This window comes from Leucopleurus acutus (genome assembly GCF_964270905.1).
Source record: "Leucopleurus acutus genome assembly, chromosome: 16".
Taxonomy (NCBI): domain Eukaryota; kingdom Metazoa; phylum Chordata; class Mammalia; order Artiodactyla; family Delphinidae; genus Leucopleurus; species Leucopleurus acutus.
In genome coordinates, this window is record NC_139158.1 from 16,104,376 (window position 1) to 16,131,403 (window position 27,028).

The following is a 27,028-nucleotide window of genomic DNA, read 5'->3' on the forward strand; positions in this document are numbered from 1 at the left end:
GTCCTCCACTTCTTCTTTAGAAAACTCCTTTCCTGCTTTGTGCCAGGAGGGAACAGGGCTTGACACAGCTTAATCCAGTTAGAAGGTCAGGATTGATCTTCTGGCTTGGGACGGAAGAGAAGGATCGGCTGTAGCCAGACCGGAGAGAGGCAGAGGGATTGAGGACACATAAGATAGTATTTGTGACAAACAGGACTAGAGAGTGTGGACAGTTCTTTCTAAGACCAAGACTGGGTGGATGAGGTCTGAGTTGAAGGACCAAGAAACCCGAGCCTCAGCTGGAGGTCAGGGGTGCCTGGGTAAACGATATCTGGGGGAATAAGGGTAAACGTTCACTTTCTCCTTTCTTCCCACTCCAGCCCCAGGATGTTGACCGTTGCTTTTCTTGCCCTTCTTTGTGCATCAGCCTCTGCCAGTAAGCGTAAGTGAGAAACCAGGAGCCCAGCACTAGAGTCAGGGGAAGCAGCTTCCTGTACTGCTGGTGGCCAAGGCTGTCAGTGGCTGACTTGGGGTGGTGGGAACTGAGTTGTGGGGGGAATAAGGGTGGTGGGGAGAAACTGAGCTCTTAGGGGATTTCTCCCCCCAACTCCACCTTTCCCTCCAGTTCAGGCCAGCTCCTCCTCTTTCAGTGGAGAGTATGGAGGCTACGGAGGAAAGCGATTCTCCCATTCTGCAAACCAGCTGGATGGCCCCATCACTGCCATTCGTGTCCGAGTTAACAGCTACTACATCATAGGGTAAGATTCTTTGCGTTTCGGTGGTTTGGGGACCTTCTAGGATCTTACTAAATTGTGTATTTCTCAGTCACTTTGGGTCACATCTGTTTCAATCAAGTCACAGGGATAACAGGATATGGAAAAATTATTAGAGGACTTGGATTTGAGACCTGTGCTGTCGAAACCCCTAACACACCCACACTTGTGATCTTGGGTAAATCATATACCATCAACTCAGAGGGACCTGGAAGTTGTCTAGTTTTTCCCCCACCCAAGGTTTAAATCCCCTCTGGCATCCTCCATCTTTGCTTGATGGCTCTCCCAAAACTTTATCCTTCTGATCCTGGATTTGTATCCTAGCACAGCATGGACAAGTCTCTTCCTTCATCGGAGCCTTTCAGATGTTTGAAAAATCCCTTTTCTTGTTTCAAGTAGGGGGTGGGGGCCTGGTGGGAGTGTAGACTTCAAATTCAAGCTCTGATATTCACTGTCTAGGTGATTCTGGGCAAGTTGTTTTCCCTCTGTGAGCCTGTTTGTCAGCAAAATGAGGAGTTGAAGTTCCATGTATGATCTCCAAGGGCTTACCCAACCCTCACATTCTGTGGGACTGGCAGGGGGTTTGTCATCCCTGTCACTAGTCTGAAGGTCTCAGCCTGTAGGCCAAGAGGTCCTGAATTCTGATCACCTTACTCAGTGTCTCCCTTTCTTCCCTCCTCACCCCTGCCCCTAGTCTCCAGGTGCGCTACGGCAAGGTGTGGAGCGATTACGTGGGTGGCAAGTTGGGAAAGCTGCACGAGATCTCCCTGGACCCTGGGGAATCAGTGGTCCAGGTGTCGGGAAAGTACAGGAACTACCTGAGAAAGCTGGTCTTTGTGACTGACAAGTCCCGCGTCTTGACTTTTGGGAAAAACAGAGGCAAGAATTTCAAAGCTGTCCCCTTGCACCCCAACACTGTGCTACGATTCATCAGTGGCCGATCTGGCCAATCCATTATCAATGCCATTGGCTTCCACTGGGATGTCTACCCCAGTAAACACGAGAACTGCTGAGTTGTCCTGCAACACTGCAGTGGGGGTATGGGAACCCCTCACCACTAACCACCATCCACCTGTCTCAATGAAAAAGAAATAATAAAAGGGCATGGCTAAAGTGTGTGTATGGGTGCCTGCAGCTGGGGTTCACCTCTTGACTCTGGGTATGGATGTGTGACTCTCATTTCTGGCTATTCATCAGACGTCAATCTGGGGAAGAGCGGGAGGATGAGGGAGAGAGGTGTAAGAATCCTGGGCTTTTCTTCATAATTTATTAAGAGGAGATAAGATTCTGGCCTGCACCAATTCTTTTTTTCAAGTGTTTACCCAAACTGGAGTTCTAAGGCTGAAGGTAAGACCTAGTTGTGGTTTATTGCGAAAACCCCAGATGTTCCACTCTCCAGCCCTTTTCTCCCCTTTGTCTTCCCCTTGAGATAGTGCCTCTCCACCAAAAGGCTGTCACCTCACTCTCCTGACCTTAACCCACTCACTGTACATGGGTGGCCTGAGCCATCATCCTTTGTTATTTCCCAGAACCCACCTGACTCCCAAAATTTAGCCTAAGTTCCTGCCAAGGGCTTTGCCTATTACCCCAGCCTAGTTCCTCCCCACCTTTACTCATAAGCCCTGGTGTCCTTGCTCAGCTCTCTCAGACCGCAGTTCTTTCCTCAGGAAGCCACCACCTCCTCAACAGCTTCTACTCTGCCAATATTACCCTCAAAACAAGGACATCCCAAGGTGGGGGGTGGGGGGGTAGAGGTTTCCATCATGGGTTTCCATGAAGAGAAGGGGCTGGTTAGAGTCCAGGGGAAGCATTAGGGTGACTGGATAGACTGAGCAAGGATACAAAGTTGCTTTGGAAATAGTTCTTAGGACTCTAGCTCCCGGTGCTAAATTTTTGACAGTCTTTTGTTTGTTTTCTTTTGTGTGTGTGTGGTGGTGACTGGGGGTGGGGGAACTTACTCACTGCTCCCTATAAGTTTATACACATCCCAGAGAATCCCAGTCACATTTCTTCACAATTAGACGAAGATAACAGTTATGCACATGTAATTTTATAAAGAAATATTAACATTACACAAACTTATGCCTAGTCTGCTTTTATAAAAATTCCTTTATTTCTCTCAATTCCATGGAATGGAATACTGTGCCACTGTAATTATATTTTTATTGAGATATAAATCACATAATGTGAAGTTCACCCTTTTGGAGTGTGCCATTCAGAGGCTTTCAGTGTGTTCACAAGTTGGGCAGCATCACCGCTCTCTAATCCCAGAACACCTTTACCGCCTCGAAAGAAGCCCCATCCGCATTAAGCAGTCACTCTCCATTCTCCTCTCCCCCAGGCCCTGGCAACCCTCATCTACTTTCTGTCTCTATGGATTTTCCTATTCCGGACATTTCATACAGATCAAATTATACAACAATGTGGCCTTTTATGTCTAGCTTCTTCCATTTAACATAATATTTTCAAGTTTTATCCATGTTATAGCATGTATCAGTACTTCAATCCTTTTTATGGCTGAATCTGACAGACTTTTGACAGATCAGATATCTGGTCAACTGTAGGAAAGCCTCTGTTTTCACACTATGCCCACTTAAGGCACAGGCACCTCAGAGGCAGCATGGCACAAGGGGGCTAAGGGGAGGGATTGCTGGCTCTTATCTAGTCTACACATTAGGTTTTGGCAGGAGATTATGACTGAAGAAAATATCCCCTTACTTAAAAACTTAAGCTTTAAAATTGCTGAATTAAGCTAATCACACATTTACCAAATATCCCCTGCTAGGATCTGGTTCTTTCCCTCTAGTCAAACTGTTTTATTGGTGCCATAACAAAGGTGTTTTTCATAGGATGCTAAAGGAGCCAAAAAGAAGACTAACTTTCTCTGGGAGGTCAGGGAAGACTGTGTGTGTGTGTGTGTGTGTGTGTGTGTGTGTGTGTGTGTGTGTGTGTGTGTGTGTGTGTGTGTGTGTGTGGTGTAGGGGAACAGTACTGGGCCCAGCTTATGCAGAAATATGAAGATATGAGAACTACAAGTGGTTCAGTACAGGTAAAATGCAAATCACAATTGGGCCAAAGATGAAGCCTCATGGAAAGGCAGGAAACGCGAATATCATACTGAACTATTTAAACTTTATCTTATGAGTTACGGGGAGCCACTGAAAACTTTGTCCAGGGGATTGATAAGATTTAGAAGAATATATAATTTTCCTGGTATAAGTGGGGAAAATGGACTAAAGGTAAAGCAGGATGAGATACGAAAATAGTTAAGAGACTAGTTCTAGATCAGAAATGATGTCTATACAAAGGCAGTAATATGAGGAAAAGAGAAAAGGGAAGAATTTGAGAGATTTGAGGTGGAAGATAGGCTCAGAAGAACTTGATAACTGAATGCACGAGGGTGAGTGAAGGAGAATCTAGGAGAACTACCATGTTAGTAGCTTGGGAAACTGGGAAGACTGTTACTCTCTGAGATGGGGAATACAAAAGAAAAATTAATTAGCTTTTGGACCCATTGAGTTTCGAAATATAGTTGATTTACAACGCTGTGCCAATCTCTTCTGTACCGCAAAGTGACTCAGTTACACACATTCTTTTTTTTATATTCTTTTCCATATGGTTTATCACAGGATATTGAATATAATTCCCTGTGCTATACAGTAGGACCTTGTTGTTTATCCACCCTATATATAATAGTTTGCGTCTGCTAACCCCATACTCCCAGTCCTTCTCTCCCCGCCCCCTCCCCCTTGGCAACCACAAGTCTGTTCTCTGTGAGTCTGTTTCTGTTTTGTAGATAGGTTCATTGGACCCACTGAGGTTTTGTTTTTTTCTTATACATTTATTTTTATTTTTGGATGCGTTGGGTCTTTGTTGCTGCGAGCGGGCTTTCTCTAGTTGCAGCGAGCGGCGGCTACTCTTCATTGCAGTGTGCAGGCTTCTCATTGTGGTGGCTTCTCTTGTTGCGGAGCACAGGCTCTAGGCGTGCGGGCTTCAGCAGTTGTGGCACGCGGGCTCAGTAGTTGTAGCACAGGGGCTCTAGAGAGCAGGCTCAGTAGTTGTGGCACACAGGCTTAGCTGCTCCGCAGCATGTAGGATCTTCCCAGACCAGGGCTTGAACCTGTGTCCCCTGCAATGGCAGGTGTATTCTTAACCACTGCACCACAAGGGAAGTTCCCCCATTGCGTTTTTTGGGTTTTTGTTTGTTTGTTTTGTGGTACGTGGGACCCTCACTGTTGTGGCCTCTCCTGTTGCAGAACACAGGCTCTGGACACGCAGGCTCAGCAGCCATGGCTCACGGGCCCAGCCGCTCCGCGGCATGTGGGATCTTCCCGGACTGGGGCACGAACCCGCATCCGCTGCATCGGCAGGCGGACTCTCAGCCACTGCGCCACCAGGGAAGCCCTCCCATTGAGTTGTTTTTTTTTTTTGCTGTATGCGGGCCTCTCACTCTTGTGGCCTCTCCCGTTGCGGAGCACAGGCTCCGGACGCGCAGGCTCAGTAGCCATGGCTCACACGCCCAGCCGCTCCGCGGCATGTGGGATCTTCCCGGACCGGGGCACGAACCCATGTCCCCTGCATCGGCAGGCGGACTCTCAACCACTGCGCCACCAGGGAAGCCTCCCCATTGAGTTTTGATGTATCTGTGGCACATTCTGGAATGGGGACATGTCTGGATACAACATTGGGCAGAGGGATATTTGGGAATAAAGCTTTGATAAGAGTTTGATATAGGGCTTAGATTCAGGAGTCACCAGCACACAGATAATGAAGTTCAAGTGATGGGTGTGGAAGAAGTCACCCAGGGAAACTGTAGGCATATAAAATGATAAAAGGCTGAAGTCAGAGTGGACTGGGTAACACCAGAGTTTGACAGTTGGTCTGAAGAAGAAGAATCAGTTAAAGAAATAGAGAATGGAGTGCTCTTGGAGGTGAAGGGAAGGAGGAGTGATGCACTCAAAGGCAAGACAGAAATTTCAAGGAGTGGTTAATGCCTCTGAGAAGTCAAGAAAAGGACAGACTTCAGTTTCTTTAGCTTTGGCAATCAGAAGGTCACTTATAATCTTGACAAAGAAAGTTTTGGCTGGAACCTGAAAGTTGGAGCCAGGCTGCAATTGGTTAAGGAATGAATGGGAAGTGAGGAAATACAGCGGCAAGAATTGAATATTTCAAGAAGTCTGGCTCTAGAAAGGCAGAAAATATGTAAGTAATATTTATGGGGAATGTAAGGAAGGAGGGTTTTTTTGTTTTTGTTTTTTCCTAGACAGGGGAGACGTGAGCATGAGTTAGAGTAGAGGCTGAAGATTCAGGAACGAGGAGATAATCGATGGAGCAAGGTCTCAGAAGAGATTGGCAAGGATGCTTTATGTAGGTTTTGGAGCAGGAAACTTTAAGAGAGAAGAAAATAGAGTGAAGGTATAGGTAAGTTTGTATGTGGAGTAGGTAAAGAGTGAAACTTGAGGGAGTTAACACCTAGCCTTTACTTGTTTAGTTAAATAAGTAAAGTTACTTGCTGTGTCAGTCAGGTTCTACAAGAGAAAGAACCATGAAGAGTTATATGTACATATATACATAAAGAGATTTACTGCAAATAATTGGTTTATGCAGCTGTGGAGGCTGGCTAGGCAAGTCTGAAATCTGTAGGGCAGGCCAGCAATCTGGAAACTTCCAGGCAGGAGGAGATGGTGCAGAGTCTGCAGGTGGAATTTCTTCTTCCTCAGGGAAACCTCACTTTGGCTCTCTTTTCTTCCCTTCAGAATACGTTATTAGGTTATCAAAACCTACACTTTTAGTAACTTCATTTTATTTTTCAAAAAAGTTTTACCGCTTTATTAAAATATAATTGACAAATAAAAATTGTAACACATTTAGTGTACAAAGTGATGATTTGATATACATAGTGAGTCCCCAAGCCCCCACTGCAGAGTGCAACAGGGAGAGCCATGTCAAGGGAACACAGGGCCAGGCCTCTTGAGCAGCCCCAAGAATAGAGAGGCCTCAACCTGCACAAGCTGATGCAGTCATCCAGGAGACAGCTGAGGTCAAATCCCTAAACAACCATCCCGACAGAACCAATTCTCTAGTAACAGAAGACTCCCTTTTAGGCTACAGCTCATGGATTTCAAGAAAGTTTTTGGTCCAAAAAATTCAAGTCTAGCCAATGAAAGTGTGCAATTCTTGGTGTTATCATGAATGTGGACCTGTATGTGCTGGGGAAAGACAGCAAATACAGACCAATTTTTTTTTTCCTAAATTTTTGTTTATTTATTTTTGGCCATGTTGGGTCTTGGTTGCTGTGCATGGGTTTTCTCTAGTTGTGGCGAGGGGGGGCTACTCTTTGTTGCGGTGCGCAGGCTTCTCATTGCGGTGGCTTCTCTTGTTGCGGAGCATGGGCTCTAGGCACGGGGCCTTCAGTAGTTGTGGCTTGCGGGCTCTAGAGAGCAGGGTCAGTAGTTGTGGCACACGGGCTTAGTTGCCACATGCCACGGCATGTGGGATCATCCCGGACCAGGGCTCGAACCCGTGTCCCCTGCATTGGCAGGCGGATTCTTAAACACTGCGCCACCAGGGAAGCCCAGACCAATTATTAACATAGGCTATATGAGAGAACATTAAGGATGACTTCAGGTAGGAAGACTATATTAATATGTTTACATGTTAACATGTCATACATGTTTATCTATTTCAGGGAAAACAGTAGGGAGAGATGAAAAATGGAAGAGACAACTAACATTTATTGAGCACCCATTTTAAGTTTGGTACTCTTCAAAATTACCTCATTTAATTGTGACTACAATTCTATTGGAAAGTAGTAGCATTGTTCCCATTTTTCAGATGAAGTCACCAAGTCAGAAGGCAGTTGATATGTTTGTAGGTGATGAGAGTCACAAGGACACATGTCAGAGGTCACTGTGTCCCCTCCCCACAAACTTACACCCTTGCCTATTCCCCATTAGTATTTAATAACTGAGCAAACCCAAGCAAAAAGAAACTTTTTTTTCCAATTCTCTGCTTCAGTTTGCCATCAAAATGAAATTCACCCAGAAACACTATGAATCTTAGTAGAGCAAATGAAAATGAGATCTGTTATCCTTAGTACAAAATTAGAGCTAAGAAAAATTACATTACTTCACTTGGTCATATTACAAGTATTTATTAGGTGCCTGTGATGTACCAGGAACTCTGCTAAATGTTGTTATTATACTTGTTCAAAGTCACAAACATAGTATGTAGCAAAATCAGGATTAAACTCAGGTCTTTCTGATGTTAAAACCTGGGCATTTTTCACATGTCCTTGATTTTCAAATATCTTAGAAACAAAATCTTACAGGAATGCCAATATGAGGATCACACAGTTGGGAAATCATGTCATGCTTCCACACACGAGTTTTGACAAATGCATATGCCTGTGTAACCCAAACTACTATCAAGACATAGGACATTACCATCACCCCAGAAAATTCCCTCTGGGCCCTTCCCAGCCACTTCCTGCCCCCAACTCTCAAGAGGCAATCACTTTTCTGACTTTGTCACCACAGACTAGTTCAGCTTGTTCTGCATTCAATCTGTTATTACATATCATGTAGCCTTTGCACTCATGAGAGAATAAGAGTGAAAAAGCAAACATCTTAGTATTGTTATGAAAATAGTTTTAACTTGATAGAGACCAGGGACCCCCATTTTGAGAATACCTGCTCTAGAGATTACAATATTTTGTTTTGTTTTAAACGTTAATATTCTTTTTTGTCTTCTCAAGGCAACCTCTGCAGAGCAAGCCTCATCATTCCAGTGAGCACAGCAAACTTGCCTATGCACAGCAGCCACCAAAGGTGACCCCAGTGCCTTTAGGACAGGGCCTGTGTACAGCTCGGCCGGACCCCTGGGAGCTCCTCTGGGTAGTGTCCACCCCACCCCCTGTGGCTCTTATGTAATTAATTGTACATGAAATGAAGGAAAGGTTGTCCACGTGGGGGAGACTGGCATGGTTTCTTGGACACCCATGGTGCTCTATTATCTGAGGACTCCTTCTCCACCTCGCCCCCCAAGTCTGGTTCTCTCTTTTCCAGCCCGCGTTCTCTTCCTCATCACTGTTGCTATGCCTGCTGTCCCAGATGACCCTCATTTAATCTTTCCAGGCTTGAAGGACAGAATTATCTGCTTCATCCACTAGTCTCTTTCCAATTTTTATGGCGTAAGCTCTTGTATTCAACTTGCCTCTGCTCTCCTTTGCTACTTAAGGATCTAGTTTGGAAGTTTTTTTAAAAAATTACTGTTTCTTTCTCTTGGAATATCAGGTGTTTAACAACCCTAATTTCCACCAGGCAGATGCAGATCTTGATACCTTCCCCTTATAATTCTTTGTTTATTGTCTGTCACCATCACCCAGTCCCACACCCATCTCCCCGGCGAAAAAAATTAACTCCAGGAAAATAAGAACCACATCTGTCTTCTTGTTCACCATGGTATCCCCACCACCTAAGACAGTGGCTAGCACACTACAACTGAACACTGTGAACGGAATTACCTTATTCTGTTTGAATATCAGTTGTTTAACAATCCTAATTTCCACCAGGCAGATGCAGATCCCTAGGAAGCAGATCCAACCATTATTCCCTTTCAAGAGCTGAAGAAATGGAGGCACAAAGAGGCTAAATATCTCTACCCCAGGCGGCCTGGCAACAAAGCCCCGTACATAAGCTATTCTTTCAACCTCAGAAGCCCTGACTCCCTGACCTATGCTCTTTCCACTATTTCTGGCAGGTAACTTACCAAATATCTGGGAACTGGCAACAAATGTGAAAACATGAAGAGCCCCTGTGTAAAGCGCAGGGAAGACCAAACTGCTAGTCATCTAATAGTTCTCGAAGTGTGGTCTTGGAAATTCTGGAGATCCCTGAGACACTTTCAGAGGTCTCCAAGGTCAAAATTATTTTCATAATAAAACTGAGATGCCATTTGACTTTTTCCCTTGCATTCTTCCTTGGGTATACTGCCGAGTTTTCAAGAGGTTATATGATGTGTGATATTACAACAGACTGACTACAGAAGCAGACATGAGAATCCTGGTGTTTTGTCTTGAATCAGACATTAGATTTGTAAAAATGTAAAAAATGTCACTCTTGTTACTATATTTTGCTTTGGAAAATAGTCATTTTTAAAATTAAAATGTTTTCTATGTAATGGGTTTGTTATTGTAATTTTGGGCAATTTTTTTAATGGAGATATAATTCACATAACATAAAACTTACCATTTGGGGCTTCCCTGGTGGCGCAGTGGTTGAGAGTCCGCCTGCCGATGCAGGGGACACCGGTTCATGCCCCGGTCTGGGAAGATCCCACATGCCGCGCGGAGTGGCTGGGCCTGTGAGCCATGGCCGCTGAGCCTGCGCGTCCGGAGCTTGTGCTCCGCAGCGGGAGAGGCCACAACAGTGAGAGGCCCGCGTACCGCAAAAAAAAAACAAAAAAAAACTTACCATTTGTAAGTGTTCATTTTAGTGGTTTTTAGTACATTCACTATGTTGTGCAACTATCACCACTGTCTAATTCCAGAACATTTCTATCACCCCCAAAAGAAATTCCATACCTGTTAGCAACAGTCCCAGTTCATCAACCCCTTACCATCCCTTGGCAATCATTAATCAACTTTCTGTCTCTACATATTTGTTTCTGTAATTTTTAAGTGCATTAATACATGTTTTAAACTTGTATTCATTTCTAACACAGTAAATATGGATAAATAAAGTCCATATAAACATAAGATCTTTCGGGCCTCAGTTTTTAAGAATTCAAAGGGATTCCAAGGGCCCAAAATTTGAGAACCACTGGTCTAATATTTGGTTTTTGATAGGCTGGACATAATGTCTAAATCAGGGCCCTACCAGGAGCTCAAAGATGGGATGATCATCCCTGGTTAGCTTCCAGAAGGTATAGGGAACTACTTAACAGACGACTAAACCCACAGGACATGGGACCAAGGGTGAAGTTGACTAAGTAACACACCGAGCCATGCTTTAACTCTCACTCCAACGTGTTGAGTGCTGAGTTACAAAGTAAAGAACATCCGAACTGGTCTCCTCGGCTCAGACATGCGACATAAGGGGACACAAATGTCACCTGGCCTCTGCACCCCAGAGTGGCTGTGGGCTCAGCAAGAGGTGAGTGCAGCGTGATTGTCCACAATCCAGCCAGCCTGGGCCTGACCTAAACTAGTGACCAGACGTTAAAGCACCGTTGACTTGTCCTGAGGGCAAGTCCCCAAACCCACAAAACAATTCCCGCCTCACAAGCGCGAGAAACAACTTCTGAAGCAAGAAATTGTAAAACCGAAGACCACTACTAGTCGTTTGGAATATTCCCATTTCCGCGAACATCTTCCTTATTCCTATAATGTGTCTAATTATGCCACTAGACTAGCAAAAATTGTATTCAGTTCAGAGAAATTTTGGGATAAATCGATGAAGTGCCTTCGACCACCCTCTGCTTGATTCGTACCAAAATTCGTAATTATTTGAGGGGGTAAAAAAATGAAGCGAAAACTCTACACTTAACGCAAATCTATGCCTCGAAACCCAGAAGGTAAAAGAAATCCAGTGCCGCGCGGCGCTCACCAGCTCCCCCGACGGCCACTGTCGCCAACGCGTCGGGCTCCGGAGTTTGCGCGGGAGCGCCAGTCGGACGTCAACGGCCGCGTAGCCGACGTGCGCGCATGCATTCTACTCCGGGGGAAACTTTTTCTTGCAAGACCCGGAGGCGAGCCCTAGAGGGCGGAATAGGGGCGAGGCACAAGCTGAGACTTCCGGCGGCAAGTAGCCGTGATTGGTGGAGCCCGGGAAAGAGGGCGGGGCAGCGGGAAATTCGAATGGAGAGGCGGGCCCAAGGAAGGAGTAGGATGGACGCGGGGGTCCCGGCGCGGAGGCGACGCGAGATGGCGACGGCGACCTCGGGTACGCGAGCCCGGGCAGGGTGGGTGCCGCGGTCTGGAGACTTGTGGGGCGATAGGTCGGAGTCCGGTCCCGGCTCCGCGAGTTGTCCGGGAGACCCAGGAATAGCGCGGGGGCGGGGGGCGGGGGGGCAGCTGGGAGTATGGGAGTCGTAGGCTGCTTCCTCCTCACTGTTTCTTGCTCTCGACGCAGATCAGTAGACCCGGGTTGAGACCTGGTTCCGGCGCACTTTTGAGCCCAGCGCACTTTTCCCTTGTGAGCTTCAGTTTTCTTCGTCAAATGGGGACAATGACCCATCTCAGATTACAAGAGAAAGCGAGCGAAGAGTAGCTAATACTCTAACCATAGGGACAAAAGGGAGCTGGATGCGCGTCTGGGGGAAGGGTTCATGTATGACGTGTTGTTTGGGTGCAGGGAGATCCCTGAGAGAGGTAAGAGTTTTAGACGGGCTGCAGCTGGGTGAGCTGACAGCATAGGATGTGCTGGGCTCACAGAAAAGGGAAATAAGGGACTGTTTGTCTCCTTACGCTCTAGCCTTGGCAGTCAGCGCTATTTTAGGGTTGGAAAGGCTGTTAGGACATTCAGAATCTTGTTCTGCTCTCTTCCTGTAGACTGAATTCTGATCAGTGATTATAATGGGCACCATAGTAATTTATTTGAGACCTTAGTGTTTGTCAGCCCCTGTGAAGAAACAGCTATCTAGTAGGATGTCAAACACATGCTGAGCCCTTGCTAGGTGCCAGGCACAGTTGTAAGTACTTTATGGTGATGAATCATTTAATCTCCACACAATGCTATGAGGTGGTTTACTGTTATTGTTCCTGTTTTACAGATGAAGAAACTGAGGCATAGATGGGTTAAAAAGCTTGCCCAAGTTAACATAGCTAGTAAATATTGGGGTCTGAATTCACACCCAAGCAGTCTGATTCCAGAGCCTCTGCCCTTAACCATTATGCCCAAGCACATGATATTCCTGCTGTCTGCGCACAACACCCCCTCACCCTTCTAAGACCCACTCTGTCTGGTACACAGTAGATATCATAAAAATGCTTGAATGAACATTGTCCCTTCCCTAGAGGAGCTTATAGTCTGTTTCAGTAGATAGTCATATAAATCTATAACATGAAAAGCAACGAGAGATATATATAACCTGCTATAGGGAGTGCAGAAGCTGAAGTAAACCCTTGGGTATTCTGGGAAGACTTCATTAAGGAAGTGATATTTGAAGTGGGTTTCAAAGGTTGGATAGGAGTTTGCCAGGCTTTGGTGGGATGAAAAGACCACCAAATGATCGATTTCTTTTTTATGATGTAAAGAGAGGCCAAAGATGCTCTCTTTCGCTCAATTTCCTCATCAGTAAAAGAAGAGTTAAGTTGAATGAAGCTTGGAAATTGTGGGAGAGGGGAAAATTAGGAGAAATAATTAGAAGTGCTAGCTTTGCCCAACCTTGAAGTTGCTTTTATGATGAAAGGGCTAGACCATTGGCAGATGTGTGCATGTGACTCTCCATCTGTCCTCCCCTGGACTGTGAGCTTTGAGGCAAGAATGGCAGTGGCCACTTTTATGAAGAAAACAGGAAACGAACAAGCCAATGTTTTATGTTAGTCAGTCAGATCTTAATTTGTTCAGCAAATATTCCCTGAGAGCCTAGTCTGTGCCTGGCATTGGGGATATAAAGGTGAGCAGAGTTCACAGTTACTTGGAGAAGACAGACAAATATGCAGTTACAGTGGAGTGTGATGAGTGCTTGGATGGAGAGCCCATGGAGAGCCATGGGCTCACCTAACAGAGCCTTAATTGGGCAGTAATTTTACAAGGGAAGGTTTTTTTTAGAGGAAGTAAGGTGTAAGGATTTACCTCAATTGCTTGGGAGGCGGCAGGAGGTGGTAAGGAAGATATTCCAGGGAGAGAGAATAGCATATGCAAAGGCCCAAAGGTGTGAGAGAACTTGGTGTGTTGTAGGGATTGAAGGAAATTCATTATGACTGAGAGCTTACAATACAAGGAAGGAAGTGGAGGGAGAATGATTGGAAGGGAATGAGACTGGAGGCAAGGAGACCAGCTGGGAGGCTGTTGAGATGAAGACAACCTTGGCAAAGATTGTGCAGTGGGGATGGAGAGAAGTAGACTCATTTAAAAAGGTAGACTTGACAGATGTTAATGAAGAACTGGTGTGGGAAATGAGAGAGAAGGTGGAGTTAAGAAAGACTCTCCCATCTTTGGGATTGGTTCCATTTATTTACATTAGAGAGCATAGAAGGAAGATGGGGTTGCAGAGAGATGGGGAAGGATTCAGTTTGAGATGGGTGGAGTTTGAAATACCTGAGAACCATGTAAGAAGAGGTGTCAGGGCAACAGCTGGGAATGCAGATCCGAAGTTCAGGAGAGCCTGTGGTGTGGAGGTGTCAATTAGGAGTCATCAGCTTTGAGGCAGTAACTGAAGCCAAGAGAGCAGGTGACCTTGCCCATGATTAGTCAGTCAGTAGTGGTTCTCAACTAGGGGCAGTTTTGTTCCCCGTGGGGACATTTGTGATGTCTGGAGACATTTTTGGTTGTTACACTGGTGGGACAGGGGGGTATGTGCTGCACTTCCTACAGTGCACAGGGGGTCCCACCCCCAAAGAATTGTCCAGCCCCCAATATTATTAGTGCAGAAATTGAGCAACCCTGATCTGGAGAGAGGATAGAAGGAGTTTAGGAAAAACATTTAAGACTGGCAGAAACTGAGAAGGAGTGAATAGAGAGCTGGTGGGTGGCAGGGAAACTAAGGGAAAAGTAGTTTCCCAAAGGAAAGCAGATCAAGGGTGTTGAATACTGCTGCAAAGTCAAACAGGATGGGGACCTAGCTTGCCTATTGTATTTAGCAGTAAGGAGGTCATTGGTGACCCTGCTGAGGGCAGAAGTGAGTTGCTGCCTTGAGGGGAGTGAGTAGCAAGAGAAAGTGTAATAATAACAATAACAATAGCTTACGTTGCTGAGTACTTACTGCCAGCACTGTGCTAAACATTGTATGTACATTATTTCTCTGACTCCTCACAGTCTTATGAGGGTAGATACTGTCATTTTTATAACAAGTAACTAAGGCTTCAGCTTCCCTGGTGGTTCAGTGGTTAAGAATCCGCCTGCCAATGCAGGGGTCACGGGTTGGAGCCCTGGTCCCGGAAGATCCCACATGCCGCAGAGCAACTAAGCTCCCTGAGCCACAACTACTGAAGCCCACGCGCCTAGAGGCTGTGCTCCGCAACAAGAGAAGCCACCGCAATGAGGAGCCCACGCACTGCAAGGAAGAGTAGCTCCAGCTCGCCACAACTAGAGAAAGCCCGCGCACAGCAACGAAGACCCAACACAACCAAAAATAAATAATTAATTTTTTAAAAAAGGTAACTATCCAAAAACAAACAAACAAAAAAAAACTAACGCTTGAAGAGGTTAAGAAGCCTTCCCAAGGTCATACAGCTGGTAGATGGAACTTGTCTCCGACTCTAAGGCCCATGGGGATACAAAGATGAAGGGGCTGAGAAGGCCCGAGGAATCACATAATGAACTTTGGAGTTAGACCTTCATCTGAAACTGTCACTAGCTAGCTGTTGACTATGGGCAACCTAGCTAACCTCTCTATACTGACGTTTCCTCATTTGGAAAATGGATGAATATATAATAAAACACTTACTGAGCTTTTATCAAGTACCAGTGCTGTGCTAAGCACTTTTACATGAATTACCTTATTATTGCCTTAACAGCCCAACGAGTAGTTATTTTTATTTATTCCCACTTTTACAGGTGTGGAAATTGAGGCACAGGAATGGAAAATCATTTCCCCAGTTTATTTAGTTAGTTGTAAGTGGCAGAGCTGGGATTAGAACCCAGGCCATCTTACCTTGAATTTTTTCCAACCTTGAATTATTACCAACCTGCTTACTATGTACTAGTTACTCTGTTGACATTTTACTTCTTTCAATCCTTGTTAAGCTCTTCCAAGGCCCTCCCCACCCCATTTTATAGACAAGGAAACTGGGGCATATGGATGTTAAATCACTAGCCCAGGGTCACAAGCTAATAAGTGTTAGAGCTGGAATTTAAATTCAGCTCTGTCTAGCCAGAGTCTCTTTCTTCAACACCAGACTTCCCCTTCCCTTTGTATTGATCACTGAACTTCCTTAAGTGCTTCTGTATCTGCCATCTTCCTCTGTGCTCACCAAAAAAACCCTGGGAAAGATAGGAAAGGAGAGGCTCCTGCACACATTTTTGACAAGTCAGTGAACCTCTTTGCATCTTAGCTTTCTTATCTGCACAGGTGCATCTGCAGGTTTCTACTTACTTCTGACTTTTAGGATTGCCATGAGGGTCAAGTGAAAACTAGATGCCAAGTGCTTTGTAAACCTTACAGTGAGAAATGGTGTTACTAGCTTCATTTGTCAGATGAAGGAACAGAGGCCCAGTTTTTGTTTTTTTTTTAATATTTATTTATTTGGCTGCGTTGTGTCTTAACTGCGGCATGTGGTATCTTCCTTGCGGCACGCAGAATCTTTTGTTGTGGCATGCAGGGTCTAGAGTGCACGGGCTTAGTAGTTGCGGCACGCGGGCTCAGTAGTTGTGACATGCGGGCTTAGTTGCCCTGCAGCATGTGGGATCTTAGTTCCCCAACCAGGGATCGAACCTGCGTCTGCTGCATTGGAAGGCGGATTCTTAACCACTGGACCACCAAGGAAGTCCAAGGCCCAGTTTTTGGAATGGACTGTCTGCTATGTGTATAACTTACTTATGCATAAGGTTCTTCCCAGGGTTAGTCTACCTTTTTGTCCTGCTGTTTCTGTGTGGCCAGCCTCTTGCCTTATATGAGGCCTGTGGTTCCCAACAACCAGCTGCTACCACCAGCAAAAAAGGAGAGAGTCAGAGCTACCAAGACCTTTCCCATGTACCCAGTTGGTACATCACAGGGAGGCAATATGACATCCTCATTAAAAGCAGATTTTTAGAGATGAGATCTAGGTTTGAATTCTGCTGTTAGCTGTGAGTTACAGCATGGTATCCTCCAATATAAAATAGAGAAATACCCTCCTCGTAAGATTTTTTTCAGCCCATTCAATCCTCACAGAAATAGACTTTTTTTTTTTAGTTTTATCTTAACTGTGTTTTCTGATGATAAAAATAATTCATAATCCCCCCCCCCCAGCCCCCTGCCAAATGACTTAGATTTAGTTATGGGAAGCAAACTAAACAGAAATCTTACCATAGATGATTGCATGTTAGCGCCTTTGCAAACTGAGCTGGGACAGAAAGGGACTGGGGTCTGCTTCTTAACCTCATCCCTTCCAAAGATGTCCACAGTGTCATTACTATTATTATTTTTTAATGCAAACATTACAGCATTACAGAACTGGGTAACATAGAAAATAAACCCACATAATCCCCCATTGAGAGAAAACCATCATTAACAGGTTGGCGGTGGGCATATGTATGTATGTATGTATTTATATGTATAATAAACCAGGTAAGAAACAAAGGCACAGAAAGGTCAGGCAGTTCATTGACTGATTTTAGATAGGGGCATATGTCAACTCTTTTAATCCTAGAACAACCCCATGAGGTCCTGGTCTGCTACACCTTGACTGATCAAAGTGTGTCCCACCAGCAGTGGCAGCATCACCTGGGAGTTGCTAGAAATGCAGAACCTTAGGCATCGCCCCAGGGACTGAAGCCAAATTCATATTTTAACTAGATCTTCCAGGTTATTTGTGTATACATTACAGTCTACACCCCACTGGACCTACTTACTAAGTAGGATAGGAACTGAGGCCAAGCTTGGGGACACCCACAGCATGGCCAGGGTGGAAAGAGCTTCCCCCAAAATGAGCTGTGGCCCCCAGCCCTCCCAGTGGTATCCGCAGGACCCCAGCCTCCAGGCCTCCTTCCCTGCCTCTGTTGTCAAGGTTACGGGGGTCTCTAGTCTACTAAGATGCTGGGGTTTTGTTCTGCTTATTCCTCTGAAGAGCAAAAAGACACAATGTAGATTATGGTACAAGATAAAGTAATAGCCGCATGGCTCCAGGCATAAAACACTGAGGTGCTTGGAAGAGCTGCTGTGCCTCTACGAGTGTCTTCACTGGTAAAATGGGACTAACAGAAGCTACCTCTCAGTGACACCATGGAGATTAAAGTGTGCCTAGCATGTAGTCAGTGCTTCATAAATGTTAACGTTTGCTAAGTACGCAATCTGGTTTACAGTCCCAGCCTATAGATAATCTCTCTCCTTCAAACCCCACCGCACCCTGCCCCAGTGCACTCTGCCTGAGACCATGTATTTGATTCATCTTTTTCTTCCATCCTGCCCTTCTGTGCTCGCCGTCACCAAGAGAACACACAGTTCTCCTGCCTCACCAGTTCTCCGAGAGGGCCGTGCTTTCACACCTCCAGGCTTTTGCACGTGCCTTTCTTTCTGCCTGGAATGCTTGGCAGTGACCCTACTCATCCTTCAGGGGTCAGCTAAGTTAACTACCTCCTCCTCCAAGACCCCTACCCTTACTTCTCAGCAAAGCTACCACCATACTTCACACCTAAAAATTGTCTTCTTCCAGGAGCCGGTCGCTGTCGGCTAAGCAAGGTGGGAGCTGGCCGGCGCCCACCTCCAGCTCGAGTAAGGGTAGCTGTGCGACTGCGGCCATTTGTGGATGGAGCAGCTGGAGAAAGTGATACCCCCTGTGCACGGGGCCTGGACAGCTGTTCTCTAGAGATTGCCAACTGGAGGAACCACCAGGAGACTCTCAAATACCAGTAGGGTTCAGGCCACTCTCCCTCCTGTCCTCTCTCTCCTAGGCCTGCTCGCACTATCACTTGCCCAGACAGTTTCTCAGACCTTCCTCCTCAGGATCCTTGCTCCTTCCTTAGCACAGCTTTGTTCGCCACACCTTCGTTTGTCCATTCAGAAAATGTTCATAGGTGCCCACTGTGATAGGTTCTCTGTAGGATACTGTGGGGAAGGCTGGGGGCTGAATCAGACACAAGTTACTGTTCATGGTCTTACAGGGGAAATAGGCACAAAGTGGGGAAGGAGCAGCAAAGGTAAGCAGGGGAGCCCCACCTCGGGTCTTGGGGAGGTGTGGGAAGGGTTGGGGGAGCACAGACCAGCTAGCCAACCCAGGCTACAGCTGGGTGGTGTTGGAGACAACCACTTACGTTTGGGGACAGAACTCACAAGGGCAGCTACTTTAAAATTCCTTTGGAGATTTAAAGTTCAGCCTCCTTGGCCTGTTATTCTAGGCCAGAGGGTGGCAAACTACAGTCTGCAGGTCAAATCTGCCGAGAATCTTTTTTTTTTTTTTTTTTTTTTTTGCTGTACGCGGGCCTCTCACTGTTGTGGCCTCTCCTGTTGCGGAGCACAGGCCCCGGACGCACAGGCTCAGCGACCATGGCTCACGGGCCCAGCCGCTCCACGGCATGTGGGATCTTCCCGGACCGGGGCACGAACCCGTGTCCCCTGCATCGGCAGGCGGACTGTCAACCACTGCGCCACCAGGGAAGCCCTGCTGAGAATCTTTTTGTAAATAAAGCTTTATTGGAACACAACCACACTCGTTTATTTACATATTATCTGTGGCTGTTTTCTGCCCGACTGCAGCGGCAGAGCTGAGTAGTTGTGAAGGGAACCATGTGGTCCACAGAGCCCCAAATATTTACTATCTGGCTTTTTATGGAAGAAGTTTGCCAACCCTGTTCTCGGCCCTTGACAATTTGGTTTCAGTTTCTTTCCAGCCTTATTCCCCCTAACACATGCTACACTCCACGTATACTAATCCCTGCTGTGGCCTTAGCCACAGCTTCTCCGCTGGAGTGCAGTGAATGGACTACAGGTGTGTTGAGTCTCATCTAGTCATAAGCAGCATCCTCTCTTTACTCCATTACTGTGTACAAATACTACTTTCTGTATATCCTGTGATATACCCTGCCCTTTCATACCATGTCTTGTTTGTGTGCTATTTTTGATAGAGTATCTTTCTCTTCTCTGGCAAAATCCTCCTTCCCCAGGCAGAGTGCTACTCCTCCTTGTGCGTTCCCACCTTCGTTTCCTGAATTGCAGCAAAGTATGGTATCTATCTATGCCACCAGGCTGCAGAACTCCCAAGAGCAGGGACATCAAATTCATCTCTGTGTTTCTACGCCAATACAGAGACTGGGATGGAACGGTGTTCAGTGGGTGCTTTCTTAGGTCTTTGTGCAAGAAAAAGGATAGAGACTCTTAAATCTGAGACCACTTTTATCCTCTTGGTCTGGGCGAGAATGGAACCCTCCACTAATCCCCTCTGTTCTTCCTGCCTGCAGGTTTGATGCTTTCTATGGGGAGAGGAGCTCTCAGCAGGACATCTATGCAGGATCAGTGCAGCCCATCCTAAGGCACCTGTTGGAAGGGCAGAATGCCAGTGTGCTTGCCTATGGGCCCACAGGAGCAGGTGAGGAAGCCAGATACAGAACAGCTATGGGTCAGAAAGGACTCGGGAGTGGGGAAGAAATTCTCACAGCTCTTTCCACTCCTTTTCCAGGGAAGACGCACACAATGCTGGGCAGCCCAGAGCAACCTGGGGTGATTCCCCGGGCTCTCATGGACCTCCTACAGCTCACAAGGGAGGAGAGCGCTGAGGGCCGACCATGGGCCCTCTCTGTCACTATGTCCTATTTAGAGATCTACCAGGAAAAGGTGAGGCCCCTTTCTTATCGGGGAGGGAAGAGACAAAGGGTCAAAAATCAGACCCAGTTCTGGAACATGAAGCTCTGCTCTAGCAAGAAGGCGTAAGACCTGGAAAGACAGAGGTTGGGGTAGTGGATGGCACAACTCTGAGAATCAGCAGAGAAAAGGAGCCCGATAGCCAGGAAGTAAGCAGCCTGTAACTGGAGGATTGGCCCTACCTCCCACTGCTCAAACAGGTATTAGACCTCTTGGAACCTTCATCAGGAGACCTGGTGATCCGAGAAGACTGCCGAGGAAACATCCTGATTCCGGGCCTCACGCAGAAGCCCATCACTAGCTTTGCTGATTTTGAGCGGCATTTCCTGCCAGCCAGTCGAAATCGGACAGTAGGAGCCACCAGGCTCAACCAGCGCTCCTCCCGCAGTCACGCTGTGCTCCTGGTTAAGGTGAGGCCCACTGACAGGGGTGAGGACCAGGGAAGCCCCTGGAGCCTGAGCTAAACTGGAGCCCTTGCTCTTACCCCCAGGTGGATCAGCGGGAACGTTTGGCCCCATTTCGCCAGCGGGAGGGAAAACTCTACCTGATTGACTTGGCTGGCTCAGAGGACAACCGGCGCACAGGCAACAAGGGCCTGCGGCTGAAGGAGAGTGGAGCCATCAACACCTCCCTCTTTGTACTGGGCAAGGTGGTCGATGCGCTGAACCAGGGCCTCCCTCGGGTGCCCTACCGGGACAGCAAGCTTACTCGCCTGTTGCAGGTCAGGCCTCCCATCTCGGGTAAAAGGAGCTGGAGAAGGGGGTTCTCAGGCCTCCTGGGGTGTTGGGGAACAGCAGTCAGATAAGGGGAAGGTGGGGCTTCTGACCCACCCACCCTGCCCCATCCCCGTCCCTTAGGACTCTCTGGGTGGCTCGGCCCACAGCATCCTGATCGCCAACATTGCCCCTGAGAGACGCTTCTACCTAGACACAGTCTCTGCACTCAACTTTGCAGCCAGGTCCAAGGAGGTGATCAATCGGCCTTTTACCAATGAGAGCTTACAGCTTCATGGTGAGGACTGGGGTTGGTAGGAGTGGAAAGGCCCAGTCTGGACAGCTGGGGAGTTTGCTGAGTCCACCAAGCATCAGCATAGAAGTTGACACCCCCTTTTTCCCCTACTCTGCCATCTTCCCCTAGTCTTGGCACCTATTAAACTGTCTAAGAAAGAACTGCTAGGCCCATCAGAAGCAAAGAGAGCCCGAGGCCCTGAGGAAGAGAAGACTGGGAGTCCTGAACCCCCAGCAGCTCCATCTTCTACCTCCCAGAAACTCAGGTGAGCAGAGAGGGAGGGGTCTTGGGCATATTCCCTTTCCTGTTGTGTCTGGGTTGGGTGCAGAGTAGCATTGGGTTTAGCCTGTCGGATCCTTGAGCTGTAAACTTGTTCTTCCACTGGATTCACCCAAAATCCTCTACTGAATTCACTGAAGTGCTAAGATCAACCTCCAGCCTTGACGCTGCAGCTGGGGGCCATAAGGAGGCTCCCCCTTGAGCTCCTAGCCCCGCCTTTCTGTTTTCCAACCCCTTTAGGCAGTCAGCAAAATCTCACATTTTGGCACCGATGTTTCAAGGATGAGTACTTTTGCTTCTGGTTCAAGGAATAATGAGGACCCGGTCTTTCAGGTCCCAAGGGTAAGAGCAAAGCAAAGGAGATAAGAGATGAAGAGAGATGTCTCATTGAGACTCAGTCTGTATGTTAGAGTCCAACCTTTCTGTGACTTTCCATGGAGTCAGTTGCTGTCCTAACTTTGCCCTGCTTCTACCCTCAATCCAAACAAAGCCTCTCTAACCCAGGGAGGTGTGTGGCCTCCCTCCCTGGTTCTGATAGCCCCACCTCATGGCCCAGTATGCACTAATATTCAGGTCACCCCTGTTTAGTGGTCTTGCTTTCCGTGTCTGGCCACCTAGCCCTTCAAGGAACCAGCTGCAGTTTGAACTTTGTCCTTTTTCTATCCCTAACCCAAATAAAGCTTCTCTAAACTCTATAAGTCCTAAGACTAGAGGTGGCCAAGGATTAGTGTACAGTCTGCCCCAGGGGACTATTGTAGTGAAGGATGGCATACATAAAAAGGTGCCTGGTGCTTGTGTTCACTTGGAACCCCATCTCTCAACCTTGTCCTTCTTAAGCCATTTGTCAGCAGTCCCCTCTCCTATGTGTACAGACTCAGAGAAACACACACACCCATATATCTGTATTATGTGTGAAACAGGCAAGGTCTCTGTCAGATAGGCATCTTGGGTAATCTCAGAGAATGGGGCACATCAGACCTAGACAGACCCTGCCTTCAGGGAGCTCAAGTTTCAGTAGAGGAAGCAAGATGGGAACATCAGTATATGATGCAAGGTCGATAGTACAGAGCACAATAAGGAAGGAGGATCCTCTTGTTCTGTGAGAGCCGGGAAGGAAGAAATGACTTGTGTTCACCCATATTTTCTGATCCTGCTCTTCTAGGCACTTATACACAAAGAACAGGACAGTCTCTGTCCTCCAGGAGCTAGTTCACAGTGTAGGAAAGAAGATATACAATCAAGCTGGCATCGTGGGAAAGGGGGCATCAAACTGACTTTGAATGATAATTGAGATCAGGTGTGAGGGGAAAAATTCCAGACAGAAGGAACAAATGTTAGACATTACCATGTTCAGATTAAGTCAGGACTCTGTTTGAATGGGCCTTTCCTACTGCTCACAGGAGAAAGGCTTGGCATTTGAGGTCTTCAGTAGTTTTCAGAGCCCTGCTGAAGATGACCTCCTCTGAATCTTTCACCGACTACCCCTCCAAATGGACAGGCACCTGGCCCTTGCTATCACCTTATCACGGTCTCTTACTTTGTTAGACAGTGAGTGCCGTCAGGGCAGGGTGGTGTCCTAGACCCCATGAATACCTGCCACTCAGGTGTTCATTAAATGCTTCTTCCCATCTGATCTCCTGGCATCCCTGAGAAGTTACTAGGGCAGGTAGAGATCAATCCCCCTTCGCCTGAAGAAGGCACAGCACCCAGAGAGTCTCGATGACTTGTTCAGGGTTGCCTAGCAAGTTAACACCAGGGTTCTGGAACCACAGAAACACCAAGTTAAGGCAGGATGAGGGGAATCTGCGGCTAGAGAGGGTGATGAGAGAAGAGGTAAGTGGGGAGTAACCTCTTTGTCTGCTCAGCCCCTTACAGAAGCTAAATAGCATGGACCCAGCTATGGTGGAGCGCCTTCTAAGCTTGGACCGTCTGCTGGGCTCCCAGGGGAGCCAGGGGACCCCTCTGCTGAGCACCCCGAGGCGAGAGCGGATGGTGCTTATGAAGACAGTGGAGGCGAAGGATCTGGAAATTGAGGTAAGTGTTGGGGGGTTGGGGCTGGGATTCCTACTGGCCTTGAGAAGCAGCCTGAGGATCTTCAGATAGGGAAGGACACTGAAAGGCTGGACCAGCATCCAGTTTTCACCCAACACTGGAATCCCTCAGTTCTCCAGCTTCTGCTTGAGTGTCCTTAACATGGCTGAACTTTGAAAAATAATTGAGGTCAGATGTGAGAAGGTGAGAGAAAAAAAAAATTCCAGGTAAAAGTACAAATGCAAGACACTGCCATTTCCTAAAACTCAGTTCATATTAAGTGAGGACTCTCTGCTTGAACTTCCCTTCAGTATTTCATAAGGAAGTTTGTTCCACCTCTGGACAGCCCTGATCATTAGAAAGCCCTTAATTACATTGGGCTCCAGTTGTCTCCTGGTAATTTCTCCTGTTGGTCCTCGCCCTGCCCTTTTAAGGCCTCAGAGCCCTGCACACTCACTGTCCTAATCTACTGCCCTAAAGTTGGTTCTGGGTCATATCTCTCCCTCATCCTTTCTAACAGAGGCTTAAGATGAAGCAAAAAGAACTGGAAGCCAAGGTGCTGGCCCAGGAGGCTGCAGACCCAAAGGAGAAAGAGAACTACTCTCCCACAATGCTCCGACCCCTTGCCCGCCGCACAGTCACAGTGGCTAAGCCCCTCAAAAAGGCTGTGGTGATGCCCCTACAATTGAGTAAGTTTGGCTCTGGCGGCCAGGAGGGCCCAGATAACAGAGATCTTAGAAGGAAGGAGGTGTTTGGAGCAGCTGTCCTCATGTCACTCATGTCCTCCCACCATGGGAAGGGGGAGGAGGATGTGAAATAAGAGCTGGGTGCACTGCTCCCGGGCATTTAGTACCATGGGGTAGACTGACCAGTGCATGACTGATTATCATGCAAGACCAACTGAGATTAGTTTCAAATACAGGTATAAGAAAGGCCGTGTGGAAACAGAACAAAAGAAGATTAACTCAGGCTGGAGGGGAACTGGGGAATCAGTAATGGAAGAACCAAGTGGCTACTGGGGGGCTGAAAAGTGGCCTCTGCTGTGATTCCAGCTTACAATTCTTGCTTTCAGTTCAGGAGCAGGCAGCATACCCAAATGCCGAGATCCATATCTTGAAGAAGAAAGGCCGGAAGAGAAAGGTGAGACTAGCGGAAGGCTTAGGCTATACCTAGAACCCAGGAGAAGTAAGGGGTAGAGAGCTCTAGTGGGAAGAGTACTGGCCAAAGAGTTACATGGCCTGTCAGAACACTTATCAGCTATTTACAACTCTTCCAAGTTGCTTACCCTCTGAATGCAGTGATGTCTCACAGGGCATTTAGGATGAAATGCAGTAATATGAATGTACTTAGTGGGTTGGGTGTCCATCACCTGTTACTTTCCTTTCTTCGTGATGGCTCTTACTCTCAGTAGCTACTTACTAGGTACAGTGTGCAGCCTGGGTCCTGCCCTCTACAAACTTCAGAGCCCATTTAGGCAAACAGCCTAAACAGTCAAGAAATGAAACAACACTGAAAGACCTACCTAAAAACTGAGATGACATCGGGAGTGTGTCACTTGTTGAGTACCTTCTATGTGCTTTCCTAGGGGTGAAAGAACTTATTCTTTCCTTTTAGAAGTGAGGAACCAGATTTAAGAGCTTACTATGTGTTTTACATTCATTAACTCATTTGATCTTCACAGCAACACTATTCTACTCTTTCACAAGTCGGATAAAATGAGAATCAACCCAGAGAGTGACCGGAGGGAAGGGTTTTGGGACAGACACTGTACAGGAGGGAAAAGAAAGAGAGGCTGGGGAGGGCCGGGAGGTAGGTGCTGTTAGGTTCCTATCCTTGGCAGAGGAGTCCAGAGTGGTGAACAGCACCCGGCAGTAAACCACTGCTGTTACTGCTGTTTCTGTCACTCACCTCCTCCTGCCTCATAGCTGGAGTCCCTGGATGCCTCAGAGCCGGAGGAGAAGGGTGAGGACTGCTGGGAGCTACAGATCAGCCCGGAGCTACTGGCCCATGGGCGCCAAAAAATATTAGATCTGCTGAATGAAGGGTCAGCCCGGGATCTGCGCAGCCTGCAGCGCATTGGGCAAAAGAAGGCTCAGCTCATCGTGGGCTGGAGAGAGCTCCACGGGCCCTTCAGCCAGGTAATGGCCCAGGGAGGACAGCCCCGTAATGGAGTTGGGTGGGGGGAGCCTGGCATTCCCTAGACCCCTTCCCCATCGCTGCTCTCCTGCCAGGTGGAGGACCTGGAACGCGTCGAGGGCATATCCGGGAAACAGATGGAGTCGTTCCTGAAGGTGAGCTCACGAGACTCGGGCCCCCTCCTCCCTCTAGCCTGTGCCCTGCCCGGCCCTAACGCCGGTCTCCCTTTCCCTCCTGTGTTGCAGGCGAACATCCTGGGTCTTGCCGCGGGCCAGCGCTGTGGGCCCTCCTGACTGCCGGCTGTCCTCCTCCCTCTGCCTTTTTTTTTTTAAATCCTTGTGTAATTGCTTGTCCTGTAAATACAGTTTTCACTCCGTTGCTTCAGCCTGATTCTTGGGACTGCGAGGGCGGGGCCGGGGTATAATTGCTTTTGGGATGGGCCACAAGCTTTACGGGTTAACTTCTTTCGGCGCCATCTTTGGGAAAACACGAAGCAGCGCAGGATTGTAAATAAACCGCTGGAGTGGGAGGGGGAAGGGACGGTGGCCGAGAGGACACAAAAAGCTACCGCGAGAGTCCGAGGACGACAACCGTTAGGCGGGCGCGCGCTTAGAGTTTAGCCCCGCCCCATCCGTACCCCCGGCGCGCGCTCCCCTACTCTCCCGCTCGGCAACGACAGCGAGCTTATGCGCGTGCGCGCGAAATAACGGCCGCTGGTGGAGGGAGGCGGGGGGTGGAATCTTTGAGGGGGGAAAGAGAAGCCGCCCCGTCTCCCGCGCGCCCACCACCTGCGCCATCGTCAGCCAATCAGCGGCCGTCTCAGGGGTCTCGCGCTTAGGGCGACTCCAGCTGCTGGGTGGCTCCCCCGTCCCTCCTCCCGCCAGAGTCCCTCTCGTACCTCCCCCCTCCCGCTGGCCTCGCGCGCGCTCGCGCTCGCGCCCGCTCCAGCCTCTTGTGTGTCCTCGCGCCCCCCGCCCTCCCTCCCTCCCCGCGCGCAGTGTGCTCCGCTCCCCCCCACCCTCCTCCTCCTCCTCCTCCCCCCTCCCGCCCGCCCCGCGCGCCTCCTCCCCGGGTTCCCCCTCCCCCACTGCCGCCTCCTCCTCCTCCTCCCGCCCCAGGGTGAGCGCGAGCCACCTCCCTCCCTCCCTCCGCCATGGATCCAGGCA

General features: G+C 48.0%; 2 protein-coding genes across 2 annotated transcripts; both read left to right on the top strand.

Moving 5' to 3' along the window:
- Nucleotides 1-366: 366 nt before the first annotated feature.
- On the top strand, nucleotides 367-1,765 carry ZG16 (zymogen granule protein 16; the record flags this gene model as incomplete). Its single annotated transcript, XM_082856655.1, has 3 exons — nucleotides 367-421; nucleotides 605-737; nucleotides 1,447-1,765. The coding sequence occupies 3 exons, from the start codon at nucleotides 367-369 to the stop codon at nucleotides 1,763-1,765; spliced, it is 507 nt and encodes a 168-aa protein (XP_082712781.1).
- Nucleotides 1,766-11,618: 9,853 nt separating this feature from the next.
- On the top strand, nucleotides 11,619-26,412 carry KIF22 (kinesin family member 22). The gene is made up of 14 exons (XM_082858261.1): nucleotides 11,619-11,695; nucleotides 18,268-18,463; nucleotides 20,009-20,136; nucleotides 20,227-20,381; nucleotides 20,609-20,818; nucleotides 20,899-21,129; nucleotides 21,266-21,419; nucleotides 21,546-21,681; nucleotides 23,561-23,729; nucleotides 24,247-24,415; nucleotides 24,799-24,866; nucleotides 25,652-25,864; nucleotides 25,958-26,017; nucleotides 26,108-26,412. Exons 1-14 carry the CDS (start codon nucleotides 11,641-11,643, stop codon nucleotides 26,153-26,155), a joined length of 1,992 nt encoding a protein of 663 aa, XP_082714387.1. The 5' UTR covers nucleotides 11,619-11,640; the 3' UTR covers nucleotides 26,156-26,412.
- Nucleotides 26,413-27,028: the final 616 nt, after the last annotated feature.